At 54.6% G+C, this 27,498-nt stretch overlaps 1 protein-coding gene across 1 annotated transcript in view; it reads left to right on the top strand.

Moving 5' to 3' along the window:
- Positions 1-27,498, top strand: part of ARHGEF17 (Rho guanine nucleotide exchange factor 17) — a 58,276-nt gene that overhangs the window by 24,936 nt on the left and 5,842 nt on the right. The window contains exons 2-13 of the mRNA XM_069553015.1: positions 13,806-13,883; positions 19,032-19,214; positions 21,899-22,015; positions 22,232-22,324; positions 22,705-22,881; positions 23,173-23,223; positions 23,464-23,573; positions 23,660-23,745; positions 25,336-25,454; positions 25,754-25,967; positions 26,635-26,708; positions 27,248-27,447. Coding sequence (XP_069409116.1) covers positions 13,806-13,883; positions 19,032-19,214; positions 21,899-22,015; positions 22,232-22,324; positions 22,705-22,881; positions 23,173-23,223; positions 23,464-23,573; positions 23,660-23,745; positions 25,336-25,454; positions 25,754-25,967; positions 26,635-26,708; positions 27,248-27,447 — 1,502 coding nt within the window. The remainder of the gene's footprint in view (positions 1-13,805; positions 13,884-19,031; positions 19,215-21,898; positions 22,016-22,231; positions 22,325-22,704; positions 22,882-23,172; positions 23,224-23,463; positions 23,574-23,659; positions 23,746-25,335; positions 25,455-25,753; positions 25,968-26,634; positions 26,709-27,247; positions 27,448-27,498) is intronic.

Below are 27,498 nucleotides of genomic sequence, written 5' to 3' on the forward strand. Positions count from 1 at the left end.
TGGAGCCCCAAGGGCCTGGTTCCCTGGGGGTTAGGAGACACTTTCCTCTCTGGGCCTCAGTGCCCATACGTAAAATGGAAAGGAACGGTCCCTTCCCTGGCTCCCTCCTTCAAGGGAAGATTGGACAGGGACATTCTAAAGGTGCTGTGCACATTCAGTACACTGATACTTGCTTCATTCATCCACTAATTCACATACACGGAGTTTACCGATCATGGGCTGGCTCTGCCCTAGCCATGGTTTGTGAGCTCAGACAGGAAGGGAGCACCTCTGCCTTCTTCAGTCAGCATCCACGTCTAGAACAGAGGCGATTAGTGGGTTTGTAGGAGCTGATAGGGAAGAAGGCAATGGCAACCCACTCTAGTACTCTTGCCTGGAAAATCCCATGGACGGAGGAGCCTGGTAGGCTGCAGTCCGTGGGGTCGCTAAGAGTTGGACACGACTGAGTGACTTCACTTTCACTTTTCATTTTCATGCATTGGAGAAGGAAATGGCAACCCACTCTATTGTTCTTGCCTGGAGAATCCCAGGGACGGGGGAACCTGGTGGGCTGCCGTCTATGGGCTCGCACAGAGTCGTACACGACTAAAGTGACTTAGCAGCAGCAGCAGCAGGAGCTGATAGACCCTCAAGTTTCCCTGGGCCTTCATTGGTCTGAGTAGAATTTCTGGCACTGTGGGAAGTGGGGAAGATGGGTTCTTCTGGCTGCGGAGCTTTGAGAGCCCCCAGGATGATGTCTATGGCTCAGGCAAGCCCTTCCCCACCTCCTCCCTGCCTCCTGGCTCCCCAAGGCTCTGGCCTGAGGCTGGCCTGGCCTTTCCCAGGGTGCCTGGCCCATAGCCTAGTGAGTCATCTTCCGCTCTAGAGGCAGGAGACCCCATCCCACCCCGACAGCACACACAAATGGAGGCTTCCCCCCACAACTGTGCCTGGGTTCGAGGGAAGGAGGGAGGGAACAGGATGGGCTGGAAACAGGCACTGGCTGACTTCCGTTCCCACGATCCTTCACCCCAGCCTGCCTGCATGGAATGGGTGGAGGTGAGGGAAGCGAGCTCTCCTTTGCAGAGCAGTTACTCCGCAATAGATGTTCCCCCTCGTTTAAAAAAAGATTTACTTATTTGTGGCTGCACTGGGTCGTCTCTGTGGCACACAGTTGTGGTGAGCAGGGGCTCCTCTCTAGTTGCGGTGTGCAGGCTTCTCATTGCAGTGACTTCGCTTGTTGCTGAGCACAGGCTCTAGAGCTGGGGTTAGTTGCTCAGGCTTAGTTGTCCCACGGCATGTGAGATTTCGCCAACTAGGAATGGAACCCGTGTCTCCTGCATTGGGGAGCAGATTCTTTACCACTGAGCCACCAGGGAAGCTCCACCCTCATTTTTGAAGTGAAAAAAACCAAGGCTGAGGGGAAGGGATATTTGCAACAGCTGGAAGATGGTGGTGCTGGGCCCAGTGTATATGGGCCCAATACTCTGTGCAGTGTTCTGTGCTGAGCAAGGTTTAAACATTTTGAATGAATAATTTTTAGAGCTGATAGGGAAGGGCTCTGGAAGCTGACCTCATCCACAAGTTCTGAACCAGAACTGGGACCAGGGGCCAGACCACTGTTGTGAGCAGCAGTGTGCACAGGGTGGGTGGGTGCATTTCCAGGGAGCTAGGGTTGCTAGATTTAGCAATTCAGTGGACATGAGTTTTAGCAAGCTCCAGGAGGTGGTGAAGGACAGGGAAGCCTAGTGTGCTGCAGTCCATGGGGTCGCAAAGAGTTGGACATGACTGAGTGACTTAACAACAACTTTAAGACTTTGGGGTTCCCAGGTGGTGCAGTGGTAAAAAAAAATCCATCTGCCAATAGAGGAGACGCAACAGACATGGGTTTGAGCCCTGGGTTGGGAATATCCCCTGGAGTAGGAAAATGGCAAGCCACTGCAGTATTCTTGCCTGGAAAATCCCATGGACAGCAGAGCTTGGCGGGCTGCAGTCCCTGGGGTCGAGAAGTCGGACATGACTGAGCATGCACGCTCACTTAAGACTTCATCGGATTCCCCGTGGTATTCCTGCCTACTACCCATCCATCCTCCCAGCACACGCACACACACACACCTCACATAAGCACACGCACATGCACACGCATCACCACTCAGATATGGGACCCAGAAAATCTGGGTTTTGGTTTCTCTGCCTATAAAGTGGCAGCGACAGTCCCAACCTCTTGGGCCCTGGAGATGAGTTAATTCAGAGTGTACTAGCTCTTCAGGAGATATTTTTCACATCTGTAGGGGTCTGTCTATTCTCCTACCTCCTAACCTCCACCTCCTGCTTCCGGCCATTATCCATGGTGTTAGGAAACCCTTCCTTCCCAGGCTGGAAGATCCAGCTGTATCTTCTTCAAATTAAGGCGTGGGGGCGTGGTTGTGGGAGAGCCATGGAAGAAGAAAGGGAAAAAACCCACATGAAACAAGACTGAAGTTAAATTCAAACCACATGCACTGCAGCCCCATGCCATGCGGGCCTCTGCTGCCACCCGTGGGTGTTTGGAGGAAGTGCAGTTCCTGGAGCTCCAACTTCCTCACGCAAGCAAGACTGGATCCTGGTACTGAAATCAGGGAGAAAGGTCAGACTGTCCACCCGCCATGTCCGGGCATGACCTCACTTATCGCCCTCCCTCAGGGAGCCTGGTGAGGAGTTTAGAGTCCACCTGTACTTTCCCTTCTCCCCCATTTGTTTACAGAGGAAGAAGCTGAATCCCAGGAGGAGCAGCTTGACTAAAGTCAGAGCAAGTCAATCAACAGATACGCATGGTGCACCTGTTGTATGTCAGGGACACAGCTGTAAACGTAGAGAGGTCTGGTCTCTGCTTCTGTGGACATTATCCAGGGGACAGAATAGAGAACACAGCCCATAACCATCTAATTCAAGGCACTCTAGGCCTGGTCCAACTCCTCATTTATGTTTTCTGTGACCCTGGTGAAATCACACAACTCCTCTGATATACTGATTATGCGGGGTCAGACCCTAGCTTTGCTAAATCCCCGCCAGTTTTGCCACATCCAGCTTCATAACCTCAGACAAGTTGCTTCACTTCTCCTAGCCTTTGTTTACTCATCCGTAAGACGGCAAGTTCTTTACCTCTGGGCCACCAGGGAAGCCCGTAAAATGGCAGTAATAGTGATATGTAACTCAGAATCGGTGTGAGGATTACAGGAGATGATACATAAGAAACAGTGCCTCGCTGAACATGACTTGGAAGTAAACATCCCCACCAACGGTATACGGAGAGGATGTCATTCCCTGAGATGAGGGGTCAGGAGTACAGTGGGTGGGGTGTCCCTTCTGGGCTGAAAGGTGGGCAGCGTGGTTGAGCTGCCAGAAGCTGGGCCTGAGCCACAGCATAGTGAGTAAGAGCTGCCCTCTCAATCCTTTCAGCCATCATAGGTGGTTTCTGGAAGGGTGGGGAGATTTTCTAGTGCTACAGAGGTTGGGGTCCCAGATGGACCCCTCTGGACCAACAGTGAAATCTGGGTCTGTGCAGAAATCATCCTCTTACTTCATCCCTCCCATCAGGACATTGAGGACCCTGGGTGCTTATCCCAGCTCTGCCACTTACTGACTCCGTAGCTATGGCTTGCTTCTTCACTTCTCCGGGCCTGCTTTCTCAGCTAGGTGGCTCTAGCTCAGAATCTTTTGGGCAGTCATAGTCAAGTAGTAGCTGGGCTAGATTCATCTTAAAGTCATGCTCATTCACAAATCTGGCAGTTTCTGCTGGTATTTGAGTAGGACCTCATCTGGGCTGTCAGCTGGGGTCGCCTGCACATGGCCTCTGCATGTGATCTGGGCTTCCTTACAACATGGTGCTGGGCTATAAGAATGAGTGATTTGACAGCAAGGTAGAAGAGCATGGAATGGGTATGGCCCAGCTTTGTTTTTGCTTTTTTTAAAGATTTTTTTTTTAATGAGAATTTTTTAAAAGTCTTTATTGAATTTGTTTCAGTATTGCTTCTGTTTTATATTGTGGTTTTTTGGCTATGAGGCATGTGGGGTCTTAGCTCCCCGACCAGGGATTGAACTGGCATTCCCTGCGTTGGAAGGCAAAGTCTTAATCACTGGACCACCTCACTTTGGATGTCACATAGTATCCCTTCTGCTGTACTCTGTTGGTTGGGGCAGTCACAAAGGTCCACCCAGTTTCGAGGGTAGGGAACATTAACCTCATCACTCTATAGGAGGAGTGTCAGTACCACATTGTAAGAAGACCATGTGTCGTGGAAGATACTGTGATAGCCATCTGAAAAATGCAAGCCACCACACTCCCCTGGACTGCTTATGAGGATAAAATGAGACAGTGATATAAAGTACTTCTCCCATGCCTGGCACATGGGGAATGCTCAGCTATAGCTGTTTTTGGTTTTTACTGATGTGGCCCCTTCACTTTCCACCTCTGCCAAGAACCACAGGGATCGCCACCCACAGAGGTGCTGTGCAGTTGAGTGGCCACAGAAGACCACTGACAGGGACACACAGACACGTGCATGAGCCTGCACGGCTGAAACACGCATGTGTCTCATAATCCCACCTCCAAGTGCGCACTGTCTGACCTGAGTGGGGCAGTGACCCTGTGGAAGGAAGGACCTGAGGCTCCTTAGGCCCTTGATCTCTCCCCTTCCTGTTCTCAAAGCACATTCTCCAGAATTCTGGGGCCCGTCCAGAGCAGCCGGTCCCGAGGGAGTCCTGTGGCTTGGAGACTGCCCTTGCAGCTGCCTGAGGCCTGGGAACTCGGTGGAGCCTTGAGAGCCTCCGAGCCTTCTCGGAGGACCCTCCCAGAAGGGAGGGTCTGTAAGGGACAGGCTGTGACATGGGAAGGGATGGATGATGGGAGGAAGAGGGAAGGGGTCTCAAACAGGAACAGATGGAGAGACCGAGGCCCCAGGAGGGGAAAGAGTCTTGCTCAAGGTCATATCACCTGGTCGAACCAGGATTTGAGTCCAAACTGTCTGGCTCCATAGTTTGCACTCCTAATTGCTATGCCCAGAAATCCCTCTTTTGGAACTTTCATTGATGAGCCTGAGGACCTGAGAAGGGCAGCAGCCATCAGTGAAATGGATAGCCCATTGGGTTGGGAACATCCAGTACTAACTCCAGGCCCGTGGACACTGGTGGGGTCAGGAACACAGACAGTCCATCTGGGCCATTAGCCAGGGCTCAGTTCCCAGGGAAGAGGCGCCTCCGTGATCCCAGCATTGCCTGTGGATGGACAGCATTTTGTTTTCTACCAATTCCGACCTGGGTCAGGAGAATGTGTCATTGTCTCAGTACAGATGGGGCTGCAAAAAGGCAGTTCAGACAACTAGGGCACCAGGGAGGCAGGTGAGCCCCAGGGGAAGTGGAGGGGGCTCTTCCCAGGGGAGGTGGTGGTTTAAGAGCACGGGCCCTGAAAGCAAGCCACCAGGCTCCACTGCTTACTGTGTAGGTGACTTCCCTGAGTCTCAGATCCCCGGTTTGTAAAATGCAGGGATAACAGTATCGAAACCCTTCATGCAGGACTGCCGTGGGGATCAAAAGAGCCAGGGCTTGGAAAGCAGGGGTGGGGTGCCTGAAAAGTGTTTAAATAGCATTAGTGATGGTTAAGAGTGGTGGTTAAGATTCTAAGATTATGGAGTTCCCAGTGTTCTGATTTGAGCAGCTCTGGGGCCCAGACACTGCTGGTAAATACTTTGGTATCTGTGCTCTGTAAAAACCTGGAGACAGCTCCCAGCCTGCCAGAGCCTGATGGGATCCACCACCCGTGAACCTGCATTGTGCTTGCCATTTTTATTTTCAAGTTCCTATCTTCCCACACAGACTGTGGTGCCCAACAGGGCACAGACTTTTTTTCTTACCTCTAAGTCTCCACCCAGCACTGTGCTTGGTACCTGGAAGGTACTGAATAAATATTTGTTAAACTGTCAACAAATGAGTAAAATAAAACCTCAGTTAACTTCTCATCCGTTGGATCAGGTGTCTGTGTGTCCATTTGTGCTCATTTGTCATCGATTCATCCTTCTGTTCTTCCACCCATTTATTTATTCATCCATCATCAATCCATCCTGTTATTTTTTTCAGCCATTACTCATGAGCCATCCATACGTCCTTTTTCATCACTGGTCCCCCAGTTGGCCCAGCTCACATGGCCCTAAGTGGGCTAGAGGTCTTGCAGGTGATTTTGATGGGGTTCGGGGTGGGAGTGTGTCCAGAGGCAGGCTGGCGAGTTGTTAAACTTCCCTCAGAGCTGGGGAAGCAGTCATAGACTAGGTCACGGTTGGGAGGATTGGTGTCATCCAGGGCTGGCAGGGGTGCCCAGCTGGCCTCCTGGAGTGAGGCAGTGGCCTCGTGGATCAGAGCCCTTTCCTGCTTCTGGGGAGGGTGGTGTATGGGGTGTGGTGGGGTTTAGGGTATGAAGAGGGGGACTAGATGGGCCTATACCAACTACCTGAACAATTAAACAAAAACTATTCTGAGCCAGATTCACTTGAAACAACTGCAAATACCCAAAAGGAAAAGAAATCTGTGCCTGAAATGGGAGCTCAGAGGAGCTCCAACAGAATCCAAGCTGCCCGGGGGTGTCTTCAGCCTCCACCCCAGCTGACCAACTCTGAGGAGCTCTGATACCTGTGCTGATACAGGGGAGATGCCTGGTGCAGCACTCTGCACTCCTGTTCTCTCAGCTCCCCTCATCTCCCCACCCCCACTGGCCCCTGTGTTGCCACGGCAATGGGCTTGGATCTAATTAGCCGTCTTTAATGAAGCAGCCACAGCGCGCAGTGCCGTCAGCACCAGGCCTCACCGCGCTCTCCAGGGCAGGGGCCTCTGGTGAACTCTGCCTTCTGGGCACCCACTTGCCTCTGGATCTCTTGACCTTGGGACCTGCCTGGCTCCTCCAGGAAGCCCTCCCTGAATACCCCTCACCCCCATTTCTTGAGGCATGAGTGATTCCCTGAGCCCTGTGTGTTGTCTGGGAGCTCCTGGGTGCCAGCCAGAATGGATTCATCTCTGCAGGGCCTGGTCCCGCTGGAGTGAGGGAGGGAATGAATGCAACTCACTAACAAGCCCCAGCTCGGCACTGCCTCGCAGCCACTAGAGGAAATAAGGCCCAGGTCATATAGCTGGAGAGAGGGTCAAATAGGGAAGGAGGTGTTCAGAGAGAAAGCCAATGTGGAGTTAAGTAGCTGCAGTGATCAAGCAATGGGCCTGGGGTGAGGCCTTCGGATCACTGTTCCTTTTACTCGTGGGATTACCTTTGGGACCTGGCTGTTTGTACTGGTGTCCATCCTCCTTGCTCAAACCATCACTCAATTAACTGGTCTGGCTGTTTCCAACCTTCCCCCCAATGTTACGAGCCCAAGAGGAGGAGGAAGAGGAGCAGGCCCTGCCCCTAGGGAAGTCCACAGTCCATGTCACTCAGAAGGTGACAAGTGGGGAGTCTCACTGGTCCCAAACCAGAGGCAGAAGAGGGCTTGGGCTGTCCCGGAGCACCCCCGCTTCTGCCTCCTTGGGTGGTGTCAGGGAGGCTGAGAGTGTGCATTTCTAACACAGCCCCAGGAGTTGCACAGGGACGCACTTTGAGAACCACTGCTAGAGAGGGACCAGGAAGGGCGTTGACGCAGAGCACCCACTCTTGCCTGCATTCGTTCTTTCACCCAGCGGACTGGCTCAAGAGTTGCTTAGGGTGGGGCTCTCATGAGACCCAGGAGAGGCAGATGGGTTCATCAGTGCTTCCCTCACTATGCAGGGCAGACTTAGCGAGCACCCATCAGGTGTCAGGCTCCACCTAGTGTAGCCTGTGGGAGCACCCCCAGCTCTGGGTAGTTAGTGCGCGCTGCTCTGGGACCCCTGCCAGGTGCAGGTCACCTCGGTCTTCTCTTGCTACCTTCTTGGAATTCCCTATGCCTGTTCTCATTGTTGGCTACATGGGGTTGGTCTGTTGGGGAGTTAAAATTTTAGTGTTGGATATCTGGGGACTCTGAAGATGCTACTACTGGCCAGGGGTGTGGGGTGTGGACTCACCTTAGTTGAGGGCCAAACAGGGGAATGGGGAGGCAGTGGAGCAGAGCAGGATAGGAGGCTGCAGGGCCAGCAGGAAGAGTTGATCCTGTGCCATGGGGATGCCAGGAAAGTTTTATGAGCTGGGACATGCATGGGCTCTTTGCCTCTAGGTGGTGACTGCTTGGTGTGTGGGGAAAGGGAGAAGGAAGAATTGCTGGAGTTATTGTTTCATTAGCCAGCATCTATGCACAGAGGGCTATGGCTTATGAAAGGGTTGTGTGCCCTGCCCTCAAGGAACTTACAGTCACTTGGGAAGAGAGGAGCATCAATCTAGCTCAAATGTATAATTTTAATCTGTGATACCTGGTTAAGAAAAACTGAGGCTCTCTGAAAGCATAGAGCAGCTGCACCTGACCTAATCAGAGGTTCAGGGAACGCTTCCCTGAGGTGACATTTGCACTATGACTAGTCTTAAGGGAAAAGAAAAAGCACTTGTAGAGATTTCCCTGGTAGTCCAGTGGCTAAGACTCCATGCTCCCAATGCAGGGGATCTGGGTTTGATCCCTAGTCAGTAAACTAACCCCCTCCCCCCAATGCTGCAACTAAGAGTTTTCATGCCACACCTAAGACCTGGTGCACCCAAATAAATAAATTTTAGAAAAGCACTTGTAGGAGAGAAAAGAGACAAGGGCCAGGGCCCTGGGGTAGGAGAGAGCCTGGTTTGTTTCTTGCAGTTAAGATGGAAGTGGCAGGGGAAGGGGCTCTCAAGCATGGGGGAGCTGTGGGGACTGGGACTGGCTTGGTTGATGGAGTCAGAAGTTCTCCACTGTGCAGGAAACCCAGAGGGAAGCAGGTTTGGGGAGAGAATCCGTTAGGAGTGTGGTGAGTGTGGGAGCCTTCAGTATACTAGGGAATTATGAGTTCCCCAGGCAGCTGCAGGGCACATCAGAGCCCCATGGTGAGGTAGAAACTGGTACAAAACCAAACTCACGTGTGCCCCTCATGATTAAATCAGTCTGGAATAGGTTTGGGCACCACCTGGCATTTAGGGAACAGTTTCTGAGGATCCTGCCAGGAGGCATCCTGGAGGACAGTCTGGTGGGAGGGGGGGCTGTGCCTATAAATGCCTGAGCCCCCTACCCATGGTGGTAGTGGGATGGGGTGGAGAGGAATAGGACTCGAAGCCTCTTGGACTGTCTCAAGCACAGGACACAGGTCTACTGGGTGGAGCAGGTGTTAGAGTGACTCAGGGTACACCCTTGCCTGGTAGTCTGCTCCATGGTCCAAGTGCTGTGTCCCTGGATGGAGGACAGCAGCAGTTTCCAGGGATGTGTATGTGTGCACATCCCTAAATTTGTGTGCCTATTTGTGCCTGGTTATAGTTGCATGAACATGGAAGCACGTGTGGCTGCGTGCAGCACTGGGGCGGTTTCACGTGTGTGTCAGGGTTCAGGTCTGTATGGGACTATCTTGTTTTGTGTGTCCTTGGCTCTGACCCACACGTGTATACTAATCGAGGACCGAGGGCAGGCATCCATGTATGTGGGCTGGTTCTATGTGGGTATTTGCATGTCCCTGCGTGTGCCTCCGTGCGTACAGGTGTGGGAAAAAAGTGTACTCGCCTTTGTCCACGGGTGTGCGCGGACTTGTGTCCACAGAGGGAGATAGGTCTGCGACCGGAGGCCGCCGTGTGGCGAAGCTGCGGGGGCGAGGCGGGGCGCCCTTGGCGTGTTGGGGGAGAGGGGCCCGAGTGGAGGGGGCGGGGTGGCCCGGGGGCGGGGGACTCCCTCCTCCCCTCCGCGCTGCCGGCGGCGCCGCGCGGGGCTCGCCGGGCGCACTCGCCCAGCGGAGGAGGCTACAGCGCCGCCGCGGGCCCGGCCGCCGCCATCAGATCGCCGCTGGAACTGATACCGCACGGCCGCCGCCGCGGCCCGGCTGAGCCCCGCGGAGGGAGCTTCGGTGGGAGGGAGGGGGCCCGTCGACTCCCGGCGCCCCCGCCCCGGCGGCGGCGGCGGCGGCGGGCCGGCCGCATGCTACAGATGGTGAAGACGCTGGCCCAGTTCACCATCGCGCTGGAAGACATGCGCGAGCAGGGCCCGGCCGCCGCCTCCGGGGAGCCCGCCGGGGGGAGCAACAGCGCTGACCCTGAGGAGCCCGGGGAGGCCCAGGTACGGGGAGGGGGAGGGGCATTGAGGGACCTGGGCCAAGGCTTAGAAGTCTGGCGCCCCGGACTGGGGGAGGCACAGGCAGAGATGCTGGGGCCCAGCAGCTGCCTGGCTGTGGGGCTGGGGACTCAGTGATCAGTGATGGTGGCAGGGAGATGGAGGGTGTGTGAGAAGTCCTGGCAGGGGTGGTGTGGCTAGCAAGATGCTGAGGTTTGGTGCCACCAGAATGCAAACTGGGGATGGCAGAAGAGCTGGCAAGCTCAGCTGGGTAGCAGGCCTGCACCCTGAAATCCAGCAGTGCTTGGCAGTCCTGTGCTGAGCGCCGATACAGGTCAGCCTGGAGGCTGAGACTGTCACCAGGGTACCCTGGGTCCACAGGCTCAGGGAGAGGAGGTTTTGCCAGCCTCTGTCTCAGGATGAGTGTATGTGCTGGGGGCTAAGGGGCGGTCAGGTTTGCTCCCCTCCTTGCCATCCTCTCCCTGGAGTCACTGGGCCTGTGAGGTGTCGTGCTGGGGTGGCAGTGGTGGTGTCCCCATTCCTGGCTCCGTGTGTGCTCCCCTGCGGGGGAGGGGGCAGCTTCCACCCGCTGTCTCTGTGCTTTGTCTCTCTGGGCCTGGACTCGATTGTTCCGCTCTCCTGGGCTCCAGTGGGGGCTGTGGTTTTGTCCTTCCTCCTCCCTATGCCCTATTGTGTGTCTCTCCAAGGACCTGGATGCATTTTTCCTCTTTGCGGGGTGTCTGGCCTTACGGCTTCTCTCTGTACACATGTCTCTGTCTTCATGCCGCATATGTAGGAGTCTCAGGCTTTGGGTCATGATGTCCCAGTTATACTGGTAGGAGGGACCCCCTCGGGCCCCCTCACCCCCACCCCGCCCCGTCCTCCTGCTGTACCCCTTGGGCCCCACGTCCCCTCCCCGTTTAGGGCCCCGTGTAGTGAAGGTCTGGGGTTGGGGCTGCTGAGGGGTGAGAGGCTCTGGGGGAGGCTGGGCCTACAGGGCTGTCCCTCCCAGAACAGGTGTGCCTGCTGATCTGGTTGACAGCTGCACTGCCTGTCCCCTGCTTCCCCTGGCCCCCACTGACACTCACACCCGTGTCTGGGCACGTGAGGAAGGGGCGCCCAGTGCAGTGACAGGGAGCTGGCCTTGTTTTCCGTACCTCTACCTGACAGCTGAGTGACGGCCCGCTGTGCTTTTGAGCAGGGAGGAGGCTGGAAAGGCGGCTGTTGCAGCGTCAGCCTCCCTGCATGAGTTACTAACCCCAGCTCTGGGCCATCAGGCCCAGCACCCGCCCTGCCTCCCTCAGGGGGCCTCCCTGCCCATGACCCTCACTGCTGGGCCTGGCAGGCCTGGGCTGGGGAAGTGCTGGGTGGGGGGTGCTGTGCCACCCAGGGCCGAGTCTGGCCTGATCCAGCAGTCGGAGCTGCCTGTCCAGCAGGGAGACAGATGTAGATAAACAGCCTTGCCAAGACACAGTGAGGATGGTCCTTAAAGACCCAGTGTGTGCAGAGAGCTGCCCTGTTCCTCAGGTCCTCGCTTTCCCAGCACTGGGAGGGAGGTATTATTTGTTCCATTTCATAAAGGAAAATGTAGAAGTCCAGGCGGTTAGGTGACCACCCATGGTCACACAGCTGGGAGGGGCCAGGCTGGGGGCCCTGTGGCTCATGGCTGGCTGGACAGTCTGAGTGAGAACTCTGAGTTCTTGGCCCCTAAGTCTCAGCATGAGGTGGCTGAGGAGACTCGCTTACCCACTCTGCCAGTCACTGGCTGTGTGGCCTCTGACAGGTCAGGCCACTTCTCTGACTTGACTTCCTCACCGGTGTATTGGCGATGACAAGTGCTGTCATAGAGCTGTGAGTGTGAGGCTGAAGCGAGGCCACGTCTGTGACACGCTGAGGTGTTTCCCTGCAGGAGGTTGGGTATCTGGGCCTTTCCTTGGGAGGCCCTTCTGGCCCTTGTTGCCCTCCCTCCCAAGCTCTCATCCTTGAGGGGCCTAGCTGGTGCTGCCTCCTACTGGAAACTGCCCTGGTTTTTTAAGGCCTCAGAAGCACTGAGCATAGGTGGTCTGGCTGTAGCTGGGGGCTCTGAGACAAAATCCAGTGCCTTCTTACCCATCAGAGCACAGCACTGAGGAGGGGGCAAGCCAGCCTCTTCCCCTCCCCCTAGGGGGTGCCATTCACACTCCCACCCCTGAGTTCCTAGCATAGAAGCCTACTTTTTAAAGTATGCTGTGTTGTAGTACAGGCCTGGGGACAGGCCTGACCTCTAAGTCCCTGAGTCAGAGGGAGGGGGGGACCTGCGGTGTCTGTTAGTAGAGGGGTGAGCCAGTGGCTGAATCAGGCCAACTGGGCAAGCCCAGTGCTTAGGCCACTCAGCAGACACAGACTGTGGCACAGTAGTGATCAGCCCTGCTCCACCGGCTGAGTCCCAACCCTGAGAGGCTCCTGGGGTGGGCACTAGAGGGAGGCCACAGACACAGACACCCACCATGGTATCGTCACACACGAAGAGCATCCACGCTGACTGGCAGGCCTTCATGGCTGGAGCCCAAGCTCCTGCTGAGGCCAAGCTGAGGACTGACTGGGAAGGAGAGGGGAGAATAAGCCCTAGAGATCTGGGGCCCAGCGGAGTTGGGACTTGGCTTAGGACCACTCCAGGAGCTTGGGGGAGAGAGCTGTGCCATCTGGAAAGGCTTCCTGGAGGAGGAGTGGGCCAGAGGCAAAGGAACTGGTGGCCAGGGGCAGGTAAGCTGAGTCCCAGGATGGAACACACACAGGGCATCCCTAAACTGACTTCCAGAAAAACCTTGCCAGAGAGCAGGGACTGCCCTGTGGGATGTGCACCTTCCCCTGAGGGTATGAGTGCGAGTCTCCTTAATGCAGATCATCAGAGCCTCGGAATGGAGATATCACTGCCTGGATCTCCTTAAAATGGGAAGAATAATCACACATACCTCATAGGATGGTCAGAAGGAGAAAATAGAGCACGACATTTAGAACAGTGCCTGGCATGGAGTAAGGCTCAGGTAACCTCTTTCACCGAGTGAACCGGTACCCAGCCTTGTCTGAGAGGGGCTGAGCCCTGCCCCTGCCTTGCTGCGTGACATTTAGCACTGCCCTTACCTCTCTGGGCCACCTTTTCTTTATTGTAGCAAAAAGTGACAGTTTTGACTTTCTGGGATGATGTGAAGCCCAGGGCAGGGTCTGACCCCACAGGACTTAGCCCAGAGGTGGGGTTTTCGGAGTTGGCAGCTAGAGTAGGGATGACCTGGAGGCATTGCCCTTCGCAAATGTGAGAAGCTATTGACTTTCTTGAGTCCTTCTCAGGAGTCCAACAGGGGAGCCAAGAAGTAAACAGATCTCCAGAGCTGCCAGTAGCCCTGGAGGGGGGAGCGGAGGGATGAGAGTTGAGGAGCGCAGTCTGCGGAGGCAGGCTGGGAGTTGCAGGGAGAGGCACTGTCTGCAGGCGGACACGTGAGCACAGACCTGGAGAGTGGAGGTCCACGGTGCTTTGGGGAGGACAGGCCTTGAAGACCTAGGAGAGGGTGTGGGTGGGCTCTCTGGGCCCCTGTGGCTGCAGGCGGCGCTTGTGAAAGGGACAAGGCACTGCTCACCCTCTGCCTTCTGTCCCCCCAGGATATGCGGAAGCACGTGACGATGACCCTGCTGGACACAGAGCAGTCGTACGTGGAGTCCCTGCGCACCCTGGTGCAGGTGAGGCCTGGGGAGGCCTGGGTCCCCGGGCGCAGCCATTCTGAGTCTGGGTGGCTGCTGGACGTGGGGGAGCCCCGGGGCCCGAGGTTAGAGAGGAATGACCGTGGGGCACACCACCCGTCATAGAGGACGCTCCCTCCAGGGCAGGAGTGGATGCAGAGGAGCCGTGAGGAGGCCAGACTGGGGCGCCGGCGGCAGACGCGCCCTCCTCCTGCTGACCTCCCACCTCTCCTGGCAGTGCTGGGTCTGAGCTTAGGTCTGTGAACCCCCTCTGCTCCCACCCCGCCCCGACCCTGCCTTCACTTCATTCATTGACTGGAAAAATGTTGATTGAATGGAATTAAATGTTAGCATGCGCTATGTGCCAGGCCCTGTTCCAGGTGCAGGAAACACCGGGCCAAATAAGAGACAAGCCTCTGCTGTAGGAATTGACAGTCCTGCTAGGGACATAGTTGAGTATATGAGCTCTTAAGGCATCAGGTTGGGGTGGGGGGCACCTGGGCGGTAAAGGGTCAAGGAATTTTCCCCGGAGGACATGCTGGCTTCCTTCTGCCCTGTCTTCTCAGTAGCAGGAACAGCTCGTGCAAGGTCGAGTAAGGAAAGACCTAGCCCTTTCAGGAGTCCACGTGGCCAGCACAGAGCACAGGGGTCAGTCCTGTGGTGATGCTGAGGGAGCCAGCAGAGCTCACGTGGTGGGGACCCTCAGTAGCAGGAGGAGAATTTGGACTCTACCAAGGGTCCTAAGAACTATTGAAAGGCTTTGAGCAGGGGCAGTGTGTAGTCTGACTCACGCTTTATAAAGTCTGTCTGACTCCTGGGAGGAGGGTAGCAGAAGAGGAGGCCAGGGCCACTGAGGCCAGGCAAGGGAGAAGAGGCCACCACCTGGGGGGAGACTGCAGAGAGGGGAGTTGGGGACAGGTATTTAGGAAGTGGACCAATCGGGCCAGACATGGTACCTGGTTGGCCATGGGGCAAGATGGGGAAGCCCAGGATGGTGCCTGGGCTCTGGCCTAGGTGACTAAGGCACTAAATGAGCCCTCTGTGAAAAAGAGCGGGTGAGATGGTGAGTTGAGGTTCAGATGTCGGGGTCTGGAATGCCCGGGGTCTGGAATGCCCAGGGTCTGGAGCCCAGGATAGAGAGTGTGGGTCTGAGCTAAAGTGGGACCTGGTGGTTATAACTGGGGACAGGTTTTCTCAAACCACCTAGGCAGAGCAAGAGTGAAGGGTGGAAGGGAGAGCCTGGGGAAACATCCCAAGGATTCACTCATTCACTGTACAAATCCGCCATGAAGCAGGCAGCGTTCTCTGGAGGGTTCAGCAGTGAATGTGAGTGGTGAGGTCCTGTCTCCTAGAGCTCACAGTCTGTGGCAGAGACTGACAATAACCAGACAGGCTATGCGTGAGGACGCAGGGTGATGTAGAAGTGCACGGAGTATTCTTAAGACAGAATATTGTTCAGCCGAAAAGGAAATTCTGACACATGCTGCATTAAGTTCTTGGACATTATGCTAGTGAACTCAGCAGGTCGCAAAAGGACAAATACTGAACGATTCCACTTACATGGGGTGCCTGGAATGGCCAACCAAATTCATAAAGACAGAAAGTAGAATGGGGCGGCCAGTGGCTGGGGAGGGGGACATGGGGAGTTGGTATTTAGTGGGTGCAGAGTTTCAGTCAGGGAAGTTGAAAAAAAGTTCCAGAGATGAATGGTGGTGATGGTCCATAACATGAATGTACTTTAATGTGGGTATACTGAACCAGTCACTTAAAAATGATTAAAATGGCAAATTTTATGCTATATGTGTATATCACACCACAAAAATATATCGTTTATATGTGTGTGTGTGTATTTTTTAAGATGCATAGAGCAGTGAGAACACAGAATGGGGGTCTGCCCTAGTGTTGGGGGCAGGGTATGGGGTGTTTAGCTGAGACCTGATGGGTCGGTAGGATTTAAGCAAGGGGAGAGCTTGGAGGGACTAGGTTTAGGTTGAGGACACAGCAGGAACAGGGCCGGGTGGCTGGAGGAAACTTAGAACAACTAGGAACAGGGAGGTGGCCAGTGTGGCTGCTGGGCAAGGAGCTGGCCTTTACTGTGAGCCCAAGGAAGTCACAGGAGGGCCACAACCAGGCTTCCATCTTTACGAGGTGTCCCTGGCTGCCAGGCACAAATAGATGTGCAGAGGTCTCGGGGGTCCTTGGCTGTCCCCTAAGTGGGAGTCAAAGGCGTGGGAATCAGTCCAGGGGTTTAGTCACTTGCTCCCTTCTGGGTGATGCCTAGTCTAATAGTCTCACTCCTCTGAGCCTCCGCGTTTTTGTCCTGCAAATACAACTAATCATGCCCTCCTCTCAGTGGGAAGATTAAAAGGTGATGGGGTGGGAGTGCCCCTCTGCCTCTGCACACGTGGAGGCTTGCAGGGCCTGCGAGTGGAAGAGCTAAGAGGGGAAGGTGCTGAGGACACCGGCTGAGAGTGTCGAGAGGGGAAGGGTGTGAGCAGGAAGGACAGTGTCAGCTGAGACCAGCTCGCTTGACGCAGCCCTGCTGTGTCGAGGACTGAGGTCCCGCCCAGGGGTCCAGAGCACAGTTTCGGAGCCAGGACACTGGTGTTGAAACTTGGCACTACCTCCTGACCAGCCATGTGATCTGGAGCAAGTCATATATCCAGTCTCTACCTCTGTTTCCTCGTCTGTTGGGTGGGAATAATAAGACCTGTGTCAGGTGCAGATTCCGGGATGCATGTATAATTTAACATACTGCCTGGCAATTTTGCCTGCATGCATGCCTGCGCATTTGTGTGTGTATCTATAAAATCACCTTTAACCCTTGTATTAACCTTGTGAGGCAGATATTATAATAATGCTTACGAAGGCTCAAAGAGGGAGAAACCTGCCCAGAGTCATCTATCTATTAAATGATATCCTAGTCTATTTGGGCTGCTATAGAAAAAATTCCATTGATAGAGTGACCTAAACAAATAGAAATTTATTTTGCATAGTTTTGGAGGCGGGGAAATGCAAGATCAAAGTGCTGGCAGATTAAGTGCAGATGAGGACCGGCTTCCTGGTCTGTAGACAGCTGTCTTTCACTGTGTCTTCCGTGGTGGAAGGGCTGAGGGAGCTCTCTTTCAAAGGGCACAAATCCCATTTGTGAGAGCTCCACCCTCATGACCTGCTCACCTGCCAAAGGCGCCACCCCGAAATACCACCGCATCGGGGCTTATGTTTCAACATATGACTTCTGGAGGGACACATTCAGACCATAGCAAGCAGTAATACTAAGAGCTAACATTTATTGGGTGCTTTATATAAGTTAATTCATATAAGCCTCACTGTAGACCCCTATTTTACAGATGATGAAACTCCTCACAGAGAGGTAAAGCCACTCGTTCAGGTTCACAGTGGGAACGAGTGCCATAGCCCGGGTTGAATCCCTGTCAGTCTCACTCTAGTGGGGAGACTGGACTCTACAGCCCTGGTGACCCCTCACAGTGACTGCTGCCACTCAAGTTGATTTGTATTATTCCTGAGGGCCAGGAGTTCACAATGAAGGAAGAAGTTAAATGCCAAGGTTAACAGCCAGAAAGAGGTGGGATTTGAACCAACCTCCTAAGGGTGCACCCTTTCCTCAGTGTCTCCGTCACCCTTTGAGTCTTTCTTCAACTTGCAAATTCCCAGCTAACAACACTGCTTTCCCTGACCGACCACTCTTATTTCCCACTACACTTACTACCTTCTAATGCACTGTAATAATTTTGTCACTTAGGGTACTGTTATCTCCCTCCTGCCACTAAATTGTCAGATGCACAAGCACAGGGACATTTGTGTGCCCACAGGTGCAGCTTGTGCTTAGAAAGCAGGACACGCAGTAGTTGCTCAGCAAGTGTGTGGCGGGTGAGTGCAGGTGTTGGCTCCTGGCAGGTTCTGCAGTTCCCTGTCGCTGTTTATTCTTTCCTCCAACTGGTGTGCAGGCTTCTGTGTGAGGCGCTAGGACCCAGAAGTGAGCGGTTCAACTCCCACTCCTTGGGCAAGAGACCCTGGCAGAGATCCTGCAGGGGCTCAGACTAGCCTGGGAGCTGTGAGAGAAAGGCTACGTGTGTCCTGTCAGCCCCGCCCCCTCCGCCTTTCCGGAATCTCAGACCAGGCGAGAGGATTCTGTTGAGCTTTACTTTCTCAAACTTGTTTTAAAACAAGCTATTTTTTTTAACGTTTGATGTAAATTTTATTGCAGCATTCCATATACTTTTTCAAACAGCCGTTTCTTTGGCTTGTAGTTACAGTTTAGGCCAGTAGAGGGCTACATCTACACGAGCCACTCGCCACTGAGCAGGGCTATTCTAGCTCAGGAAATACCTCTGAATGTGGATTTGAAGTGAAAAATGGGAGTTTTAGTCACTAATTGACCAGAAGATCTAAAAACAGTGTTTCAGATATTGTCCAATAAGCCTTCAATAACTTTCCATATACCCCTCCGTACCTCTCTCTGCTTTATTTAACCCACAGCAATTATTGTCTTTTAATTTACCACAGGATTTCTGCATGTAATTGATTTTAAGACACATTCTTCACATTTTACCATCTCTGAAATCCAGGTTCATCCCATAGTTGATGGCCTATAATAACTTAATTGACAGCATTTTTTTTTTTGAGGTAAAAAAGAGTGATGACGCATCTTAGATTCGATGACATGGTTGTTATTTATTTATATATTTAATTTCTGTATTTCATCTGACTAGATTGTAAGCTCGATCTGGGCAGGGATTTTGGCCTTTCTTGTTCACTGCTGTCTTCTAGTTTTTAGAATAGTATCTGGCACATAGTAAATGCTCAATAAAATATTTGCTGAATTAGTGTGTGGAGTCTCCCAGGAGCCCAGTCTTCTTGCTTTCCTCACTCTAAGCTCTGTTCACTCACACATCCAACAAATCTTTCTCACCCCTCACCCCCAACTTGTGCCAGACCCTGGTTGCTGAGTGAGGGTCATGGGGCTAGACCTCTCCATCTCCCTCCTGGAGCTCCCAGTTTAATGGGGGAGATCCTGGAGGCAGGGCCACTGAGCAGCAGGCCCAGGTGATTTTGTGTATACCTGGGCCGGTGGGTTGGGGTGCCATCTCTCTGAGGGAACTGGCACCGACCCTGTGGCCCCTCCAGGGCTATATGCAGCCACTGAAGCAGCCGGAGAACTCCTTGCTCTGTGACCCGTCACTGGTGGATGAGATTTTCGACCAGATCCCGGAGCTCTTGGAGCACCACGAGCAGTTCCTGGAGCAGGTGCGGCACTGCGTGCAGAACTGGCACGCACAGCAGAAGGTGGGAGGCCTGCTTGTCCAGTCGGTGAGTGGCCCTGCGGTCCCTGCTGCACCCCCGCCCCACAGCCCCACCGCTCCCAGGAGAGACCGACGCGGCCTGGGACCCCACCCCAGCTCCCAGATGGACTCTGATCCCTGATCCAACCCCTAGAGCTTGACGAGACACTAGCGCTGACCCCAGATCCTGGATTGACCTTGACACGACCCAACCCCAGAGCTTGGCTGGGCTCTGGCATTGGCCCCAACCCCAGCTAGACACCCTGACCTTGGACTCAGCCCCAGTTGCTGACGGTTTCCCTGGTAGCTCTGTTGGTAAAAAAAATCCGCCTGCAATGCAGGAGACCCAGGTTCAATCCCTGGGTGGGGAAGATCCCCTGGAGAAGGAAATAGCAACCCTCTCTAGTATTCTTGCTTGGAAAATCCCATGGACAGAGAAGCCTGGCAGGCTACAGTCCATGGGGTTGCAAAGAGTCGGACATGACTAAACCCCCAAACCAGTTGCTGACACTGACCTAACCCTAGTCCTGACCCTGAGTTGCCACCGACTATGACCCAGACCTCAAATGGATGCTGGTACTGACCTCAACCCCTACTTTAACCTGAATGTAAACAGTTGTTCTGGTCCTGACCCTGGACTTGGGCTTGATGCTGACACCGGCCTAGTCTCGACTAGCTCTTTTCTCCATCAGGCGTTTTAATAATAATGGCTATTTGGCATTTATTATGTGCTAGGTATTCCAAATACAGTATATATATCAATGACACTAAGGAGGTAGCTATGATTGATTATTCCCAAGTTTAAAGCTGATGATTCTGGGAATTCCCTGGCAGTCCAGTGGTTAAGACTCCATGCTTTTACAGCTGAGGGCCTGAGTTCAAGCCCTCATCCAAGAAGTAAGATCCTGCAAGCTGTGTGGGGTGAGGCCAAAAAAAAAAAACCCCACAAGCAAAAAATAAAGTTGATGGCTCTGCCACATAGAGAAAATAACCTGATCAAAGTGACAGTTAGTAAGTGACTTCCCTGGTGGTCCAGTGTCTAAGACTCCATGCTTCCAATATAGGGGGCCTGGGTTCAATCCCTGGTCAGGGAACTAGATCCTGCATGTTGCAACTAAGACCCAGTGCAGCCAAATAAATAAATGAATGATATTTTTAAAAACATCACAGTGAGTGGTAGACGATTCAACCAAAAAAATCTGGTTCCAGTGCCCATGCTGTACGCCACCCCTTGTCTCTTTCACCACAGACAAGACTTCCACCTGCGAGCGTTTTAAAATCCTACAATGGTGATTGAGACCTGAGGAAAGGCATTGGCTTCAGAATTTTAAAAAGACTGTAAAAGTGAAACTAATAAACATTCAACTAAATGTCTGCAAAACATAACATGCCATTTTCTTTAATTGTTAAATTTAGTATTCATTTACATGAGTTTAATTACATTTGAAAAAATTTCAGTTACATTTTATTTTGCCAGAATTCCAAAAAAAGCACGATGATGAATGAGAAATCATAGTGAAACACAAATTAAATGCTTACTCAGAGCCAAATAATTTCAAAAATAAAACTCTAAAATTCCTTCCAGAAATTCTACTAGTAAAAAACACCTAATCTATTTCTATGGGATGTGGGTGTGTTTGCATGTGTTTGTGATGTGGTGGGGTGGGCCTTGGGCTTACTAAGAAGGTCTTAGAAGGTGCCTGCTGACCTGGAAACTGATGTAACAGGAACCTTGGCTTGGCAGTGGTGGGACCCCAGCTTGAGTGCTGACATCTCCAGTCTATCTCAGCCCTCAGTGTCACTGGGTTTATCCCCTCCCTGTCTGGACCTTGATGTTAACCAAGGGTAGCAGTGGAAGCCCTGGTCCCCCTAGAGGGGTCGGCGTGGGATGTCCTGTCCCAGGACTGGGGGGAGTTCAGGGGAGGCTGTCTTTATCCCTGAGCTGCTTCAGCCTCTGCCCTGCAGCACATCTGATGGGGGGGTGGGGATTGGCATCAAGAACCTAGAAACATGGATTTGGAGACCCAGAGGGGACCAGAAACACCACCATAGGTCAGCTAGTCCATCCATGGTGCAGCTGAGACAGGCACTGGGGTGTCCTAATGCCCAGCCAGGGCTTCTGCCGAGAACATCCACATTGAGCCCAGCCATCACGTGTTAGCCACTAGGCAGAACATACTGGGAGGGATGGGAGCACCTATTCCTTGGAGCTGGCAGACTTGCCCTGAGGGGCCAGGGAGGCCAGAGGCCAGGTATAGTTCCAGGCTGAGCCCTCTTCAGCATAGGAGTGCTTCTTGGAGGCGGCAGAACTGGAGCTCTGCCTTGCCAAGGTGGGAGAGATTTGGATGGGGGAGGAGCCTTCCTGCTGGAGGGAATTACATGAGCAAAAGCCAAGCAGCAGGAACAAGTTTGTGTCACTTAGCTGACAGCAAGGAGGGAGACCTGCCTGGTTGGAGACTAGGGGATGAAATGCCCAGTTGGGAGGGAGAGAGCCTGGTCTGAGTGCACATGTGTGTTTGCACGCACATGCACACGCCTAATCACACAGTCATACATATGACATGTACAGACATCACAGTAGTAGCACATGCCCGATCCCTTAGAGACCGTGTCATTTTCAGATGGAGGGAAGAGTTAGATGTTGGCTCGTGAATCAGTGGAAACCTGGGGAGGGGACACCTTGAGGGTCCCAACCTGCCTGTTCATCCACAGTTCTCGAAGGATGTCCTGGTCAACATCTACTCTGCCTACATCGACAACTTTCTCAATGCGAAGGATGCCGTGCGTGTGGCTAAGGAGGCGAGGCCTGCCTTTCTCAAGTTCCTGGAGGTACCAGGGCCAGGCAGGGGGATGGAGGCCACCCCTCTTGGGTCAGCTTTGGGGGCCTCAGGAGCCCCCAGCCTGGACCCCAGAGCCCTAGCTTGTGGGTCAGTGTCTCCCCTCAGAGCTGGAGGGGCTCACTGGGGACCTGTCTGTCCCTGGATGCTTTCATCTCTGCTGGTCATACCTCACTTGGGTGCCCATCCACCCTGTTTCGGGTTTCAGCAAAGCATGCGTGAGAACAAGGAGAAGCAGGCGCTGTCCGACCTCATGATCAAGCCTGTGCAGCGGATCCCACGCTACGAGCTTCTGGTGAAGGTGGGCATGGGGCTGGGTGGGCAGGTAGGCATGGGGCTGGGTGGGCAGGTGGGCATGGGGCTGGGTGGGCAGGTGGGCATGGGGCTGGGTGGGCAGGTGGGCATGGGGCTGGGTGGGCAGGAGGGCATGGGGCTGGGTGGGCAGGAGGGCATGGGGCTGGGTGGGCAGGAGGGCATGGGGCTGGGTGGCCAGGTGGGCAAAGTCTGGAGGTATGTGAGGATGCAGGGGGCTCAGTGGTCCCCGCCTAGTGGAGCTGCAGGGTCCGGATAGGAAAGTTCTCTCTAGAGTTTACTCACAGTCTCTTCTGTTCCAGCAGTCACTGTAGGGCCCCAGAGCCTGACAGGGGTGGCTAAACGGGTTTACCGCCCATTTCCACCCAGGACCTCCTGAAGCATACGCCTGAGGACCACCCAGACTACCCTCTCCTGCTGGACGCTCAGCGGAACATCAAGCAGGTGGCTGAGCGCATCAACAAGGGTGTGCGAAGTGCCGAGGAGGCAGAGCGGCACGCCCGCGTGCTGCAGGAAATTGAGGCCCACATCGAGGGCATGGAGGATGTGAGTGCCGTCCCGCCTGGCTCCACCCATGCTTATGTCCGCACCTGTGGTCACCTGGAACCGTGGTCATGGCTACAGTGTGTGTGCGTACATCTCAGTGTGCATCTGTGTCCTCCCCCATGTCTGTTTCTGGCCATATATCCCATGGCCTGATGACACAGCATTGAGGGGATGGACACCGTGTTGCTCCAGTGACTTGTCCCATGAGTGGGGCCAAGGGCCACTAGGGTCTGGGGAGGGGAAAGGACTCATAATGAGCCTTCAGGATGCCTTGTCCCTCCTGCCCCACAGCTCCAGGCCCCTATGCGGCGGTTCCTGAGGCAGGAGATGGTCATTGAAGTGGTAAGAAGTGTCCCATTGTCCACCCGCCTGTGCCCACCTCCCTGCTTGGTTACCTTCTCTGCTCACAGCTGCTGCCCTCTGGCCTCCTGCTCTTCTACCCCAGCAGGAGCCCAGGGTCAAGTCCCAATTTGCCTCTGGGCATCTGGAGGGCCCTCCCCTCCCTCGGCCTGGCTGTCCCCCTTGGGCACGGTGGGCAGGAGGGAGGGCCTCTGGGCCTGAATCCTGTCTCGGGCCCCACAGAAGGCAGTCGGTGGCAAGAAGGACCGGTCCCTCTTCCTGTTCACGGACCTCATCGTCTGCACCACCCTGAAGCGGAAGTCGGGCTCCCTGCGGCGCAGCTCCATGAGCCTGTGAGTGGCCAGGGTGCTTGAGGCCATTGTCCTTCCCTGGGCCCACTCCCCTGCCTTGGCCAGAGCACCGCTGTTGCTCCCCACAGGTACACAGCAGCCAGCGTCATCGACACGGCCAGCAAGTACAAGCTGCTGTGGAAGCTGCCCCTGGACGATGCGGACATCATCAAAGGTGGGGGTGCTGCGTGTTAGGGGGTCTTCCTCTGAGAAGCCCACCAGAGGATTTGAGCCGTGGCTAGGCTGGTTGGCTGTGCACCTGCTCTTCTGCTTTCGGGCCTCACTTTGCCATCCTGTCCCAGGGTGCTGGCATGCAGGATCCAGTTTGTGTCCCATAGAGCCAGACCGGCCACCTTCGGATTGGGCAGGGGCCTGCCGCGGACTGGCGGGGTACTGGGGCTGCCGCGCTGCAGGGAGCGCAGACACGCCCATAGCAGTTGGTTCACCGCACAGATGCACTTACGCACCTCATCTTAGATGATGGCGCACTGTTCTGGTCCAGCAGTTTGGTGCCTGGGGAACAGACACACTCAACTCAGGCCAATCAGAAAGCTGGCTGGAATGATCCTTTTGTTTGGGGCTGAGACTCTCGGGAGCTGAGGCAGCTTCAAAGAGCTGCTCCTCCTGCTGTGTGAGCGTGCTCCCCCTGCCCCAGCCCAGCCCGCCCCCTCTGCACGAGATCTCACTGCCCTCAGCTTTCTCCGCCTCCTCGTAACTCCCATGATCCATCACGGCCTTGTCTGCCTCGTGGCCTTTCTCCCGCAGCTCTCAGCCCCAGTTGCTCCAGGAGGCGCAGTCCACCCTCCTGAGTAGGGTGGTCATTTGGTGGTGAGGGCACCTCAGGACCAGCAGGCAGGTCAGACCCAGTGAGGCAGGGGTTCACTCAACCCCTTGGTGAACCCAGGCCTGCCCCACACCGGCCCCTCTGTAGGAAAGCAAGCTGATTATCGGTCCAATTCATCTCTTCTCACTAAAGAACAGGCCGGTGGATAAAATGAGTACCTCTAGGTCAGGTGTCTACCTGTGGTCCAGTCAGCTGTGGCCAGAGAGGGGCAGGGTCATAGGGAAGAACGCGTGGCTGCCCAGGTGGTAGAGGGTTGTGGGGGGTCAGTTCCCCTCAGAAGGAGCAGATGTCCTCAGGCCTCTCTTGTCTAGTCCACTCCACTGCTGTCTACTCAGCCCATTTGTGGGCCACTGGTCTGGGCTGTTCGCCCCTAGCCAGGCAGTGTGGAGTGTGCGGGATGCTGAGCTGGTCTGTGGGGCCAGTATTTGGCAGTGATTAAGTATGGGACAGGACCAGGGAAATCTAGGTCATCAGCCCATTGCCCCGTCCTTTGTTGGGGGGAGTTGAATCCCTGGGTCAGCACATTTGACTGCCTGAGGCTCTGCCTGCCCAGCTGACTTCCCCTGTGGGAGACTGCACCACCACAGCAGCCCGGCATCAGCTGGAGTCTGCATAACCTGGGAGCTGTCTGCTGTTTGTTCTTTGTGCTCTTCCAGGGAGTTCTCCAAGGGACCGACACCCTGTGGCCGGTGGCTGTGAATCAGGCCCAGTCCCCTGCTCTTGGGCCTGGAGTTTCTCTCCAAGCTGCCCATTAACTTTGGGGTTGATGCTAACCTGAGGTCCAGCGGTTTACAAGCTCTCAGTTTGTCAGGCTGCTCCCCACACCCAACTGCAAGTTTGGAGGGGAGGGGAAGAGTGTCTGTCCAAGCCTGACCTTGTCTGTCTCTGGAGCTGCCCATGGCCTCCCTCTGTCCCCACTAGGGGCATCTCAAGCTGCCAATCGAGAGAACATCCAGAAGGCGATCAGCCGCCTGGACGAGGACCTGACCACCCTGGGCCAGATGAGCAAGCTCTCGGAGAGCCTCGGTTTCCCCCACCAGGTCTGCTTCTTCTGCCTGAGATTCCCTCACCCGGTCTGAGGGGGAAGAGTACAGCTTCATCCCATCTCTGAAGGAAGTCGTGTTCTAGGCCTGCGGGTTGGAGACACAGCTCCATCCCCAGCTGAGGGAGGCGGGAGGGCCCACCATGTCTGTGCGGGATCCAGGCTACCTCTTGGTCTCCGGGAAGTAGAATCCCGTTTTCTGTCTGAGGAAGGGGCAGATGCCCAGGCCCATCCCCAGGGCAGGAGTAGGCTAAGTGGGGAAGTGAGGCCCTGAGGCCTGGACCCTTATCCCTGCAGAGCCTGGATGACGCACTGCGGGACCTCTCAGCTGCCATGCACCGGGACTTGTCGGAGAAGCAGGCCCTGTGCTACGCGCTTTCCTTCCCTCCTACCAAGCTGGAGCTGTGCACCACAAGGCCCGAAGGCACCGACTCCTTCATTTTTGACTTCCCCCACCCTGATGCCCGCCTCGGCTTCGAGCAGGCCTTTGATGAGGCCAAGAGGAAACTGGGTAAGCCAGGGCCCAGGCCGGTGCCCTCTTCCCAGAACCTTCAAGCAGTGGACAGCACCTTACAGCTGTGTGTGACATCAGGAGCCAGAAATCTCAGGACTGCCATGTCCTGTGTTCCAGTCCCTGCCAGTGGAAGGGTGGACTGAGACTTCTGCAGAGAAATACAGGACTTCCCCAGGGTTGGGAAGATCCCCTGGAGAAGGGAACCACTACCCACTCCAGTATTCTGGCCTGGAGAATTCAATGGACTGTATAGTCCATGGGGTCGCTAAGAGTCAGACACGACTAAACGACTTTCACTCACCCTCTTAGGGCCTCTTTGGCAGGGATTCTGTGGATACAGTCAGCTTAGGGCAGGGGCCCTATCATGAGAGTGGGTGACTAGGACCTCGTACCTCCACCACATACACATACACACACAGCAGGCCTGGATCAGGGAGCACTGTTGAATGGGTCCATAGAAAATCCTTAGAGACCTCTGGGCCTACCTCTCACATTGTACAGATGGGAAAATTGAGGCCAAGGACAAGCAGGACATAACAACCAGCCACCTCATTCTCCCTAGAGAGACCCTGAGGGGCAGGAGAGGAAGGGAAATGGGCAAGGTCAGGACCAGGGTAAGGTGAATGCTAAGCAGTGTCTGTCTGTCCATCCATCTCCACTACAGCCTCCAGCAAAAGCTGTCTAGACCCTGAATTCCTGAAGGCCATCCCCATCATGAAAACCCGCAGCGGCATGCAGGTGTGTGTGCACCTGGATACCTGGGCGCATGTATTCTAAGCCCACATGTGTTCATGTGTTTTTGTTCTTTGTACAGCACTGTGTACGTCTTGAACATTGCAGTGGTTCCCTGTGTCTTTGAGAGCACAGCTCTCTGCACAAGCACATGTACACTACATATGTGTCATATGTATATGGGTACATCCATGCATTTATGCATCTTTGCATGTGAACAAAGGCTATAGCATCGATGTGCAAGTGTCTAATTCATATGCTTGTATGAGTCTATATACATATGGACAAAGTTACCATTTTTTTCATTTGTTACACGTACACATGTATGTGTGACCATATTTGCGGTATATATATGTGTGGATGTCTGTGTACACATATATGAACGTATGTCACAGAGGGATGTGTGCATTTGATGCGTGAAGAGTCACGTGTGCTGCATGTGTATGCCGAAGGTGTGTTGAGAATCCAGGAGGGCCTGGAGAGCGGTGTGGAGCTAGCCGCAGTTCCTCCATTCACCTTCCCCTGTCCCTTGGCGCCGTCCGCAGTTCTCTTGCGCAGCCCCGACCTTGAGCAGCTGCCCCGAGCCCACCCCCGAGGTGTGGGTGTGCAACAGCGACGGCTACGTGGGCCAGGTGTGTCTGCTGAGCCTGCGCGCTGAGCCCGATGTGGAGGCCTGCATCGCAGTCTGCTCCGCCCGCATCCTCTGCATCGGGGCGGTGCCAGGCCTGCAGCGCTGCTGCCACCGGTGAGGCCCGCCCAGATGGGGGCAGGTGGGGTGGAGGGTGGGGCCTGGGGC

The sequence above is a fragment of the Ovis canadensis genome, chromosome 15 (genome assembly GCF_042477335.2).
Source record: "Ovis canadensis isolate MfBH-ARS-UI-01 breed Bighorn chromosome 15, ARS-UI_OviCan_v2, whole genome shotgun sequence".
Classification (NCBI taxonomy): Eukaryota; Metazoa; Chordata; class Mammalia; order Artiodactyla; family Bovidae; genus Ovis; species Ovis canadensis.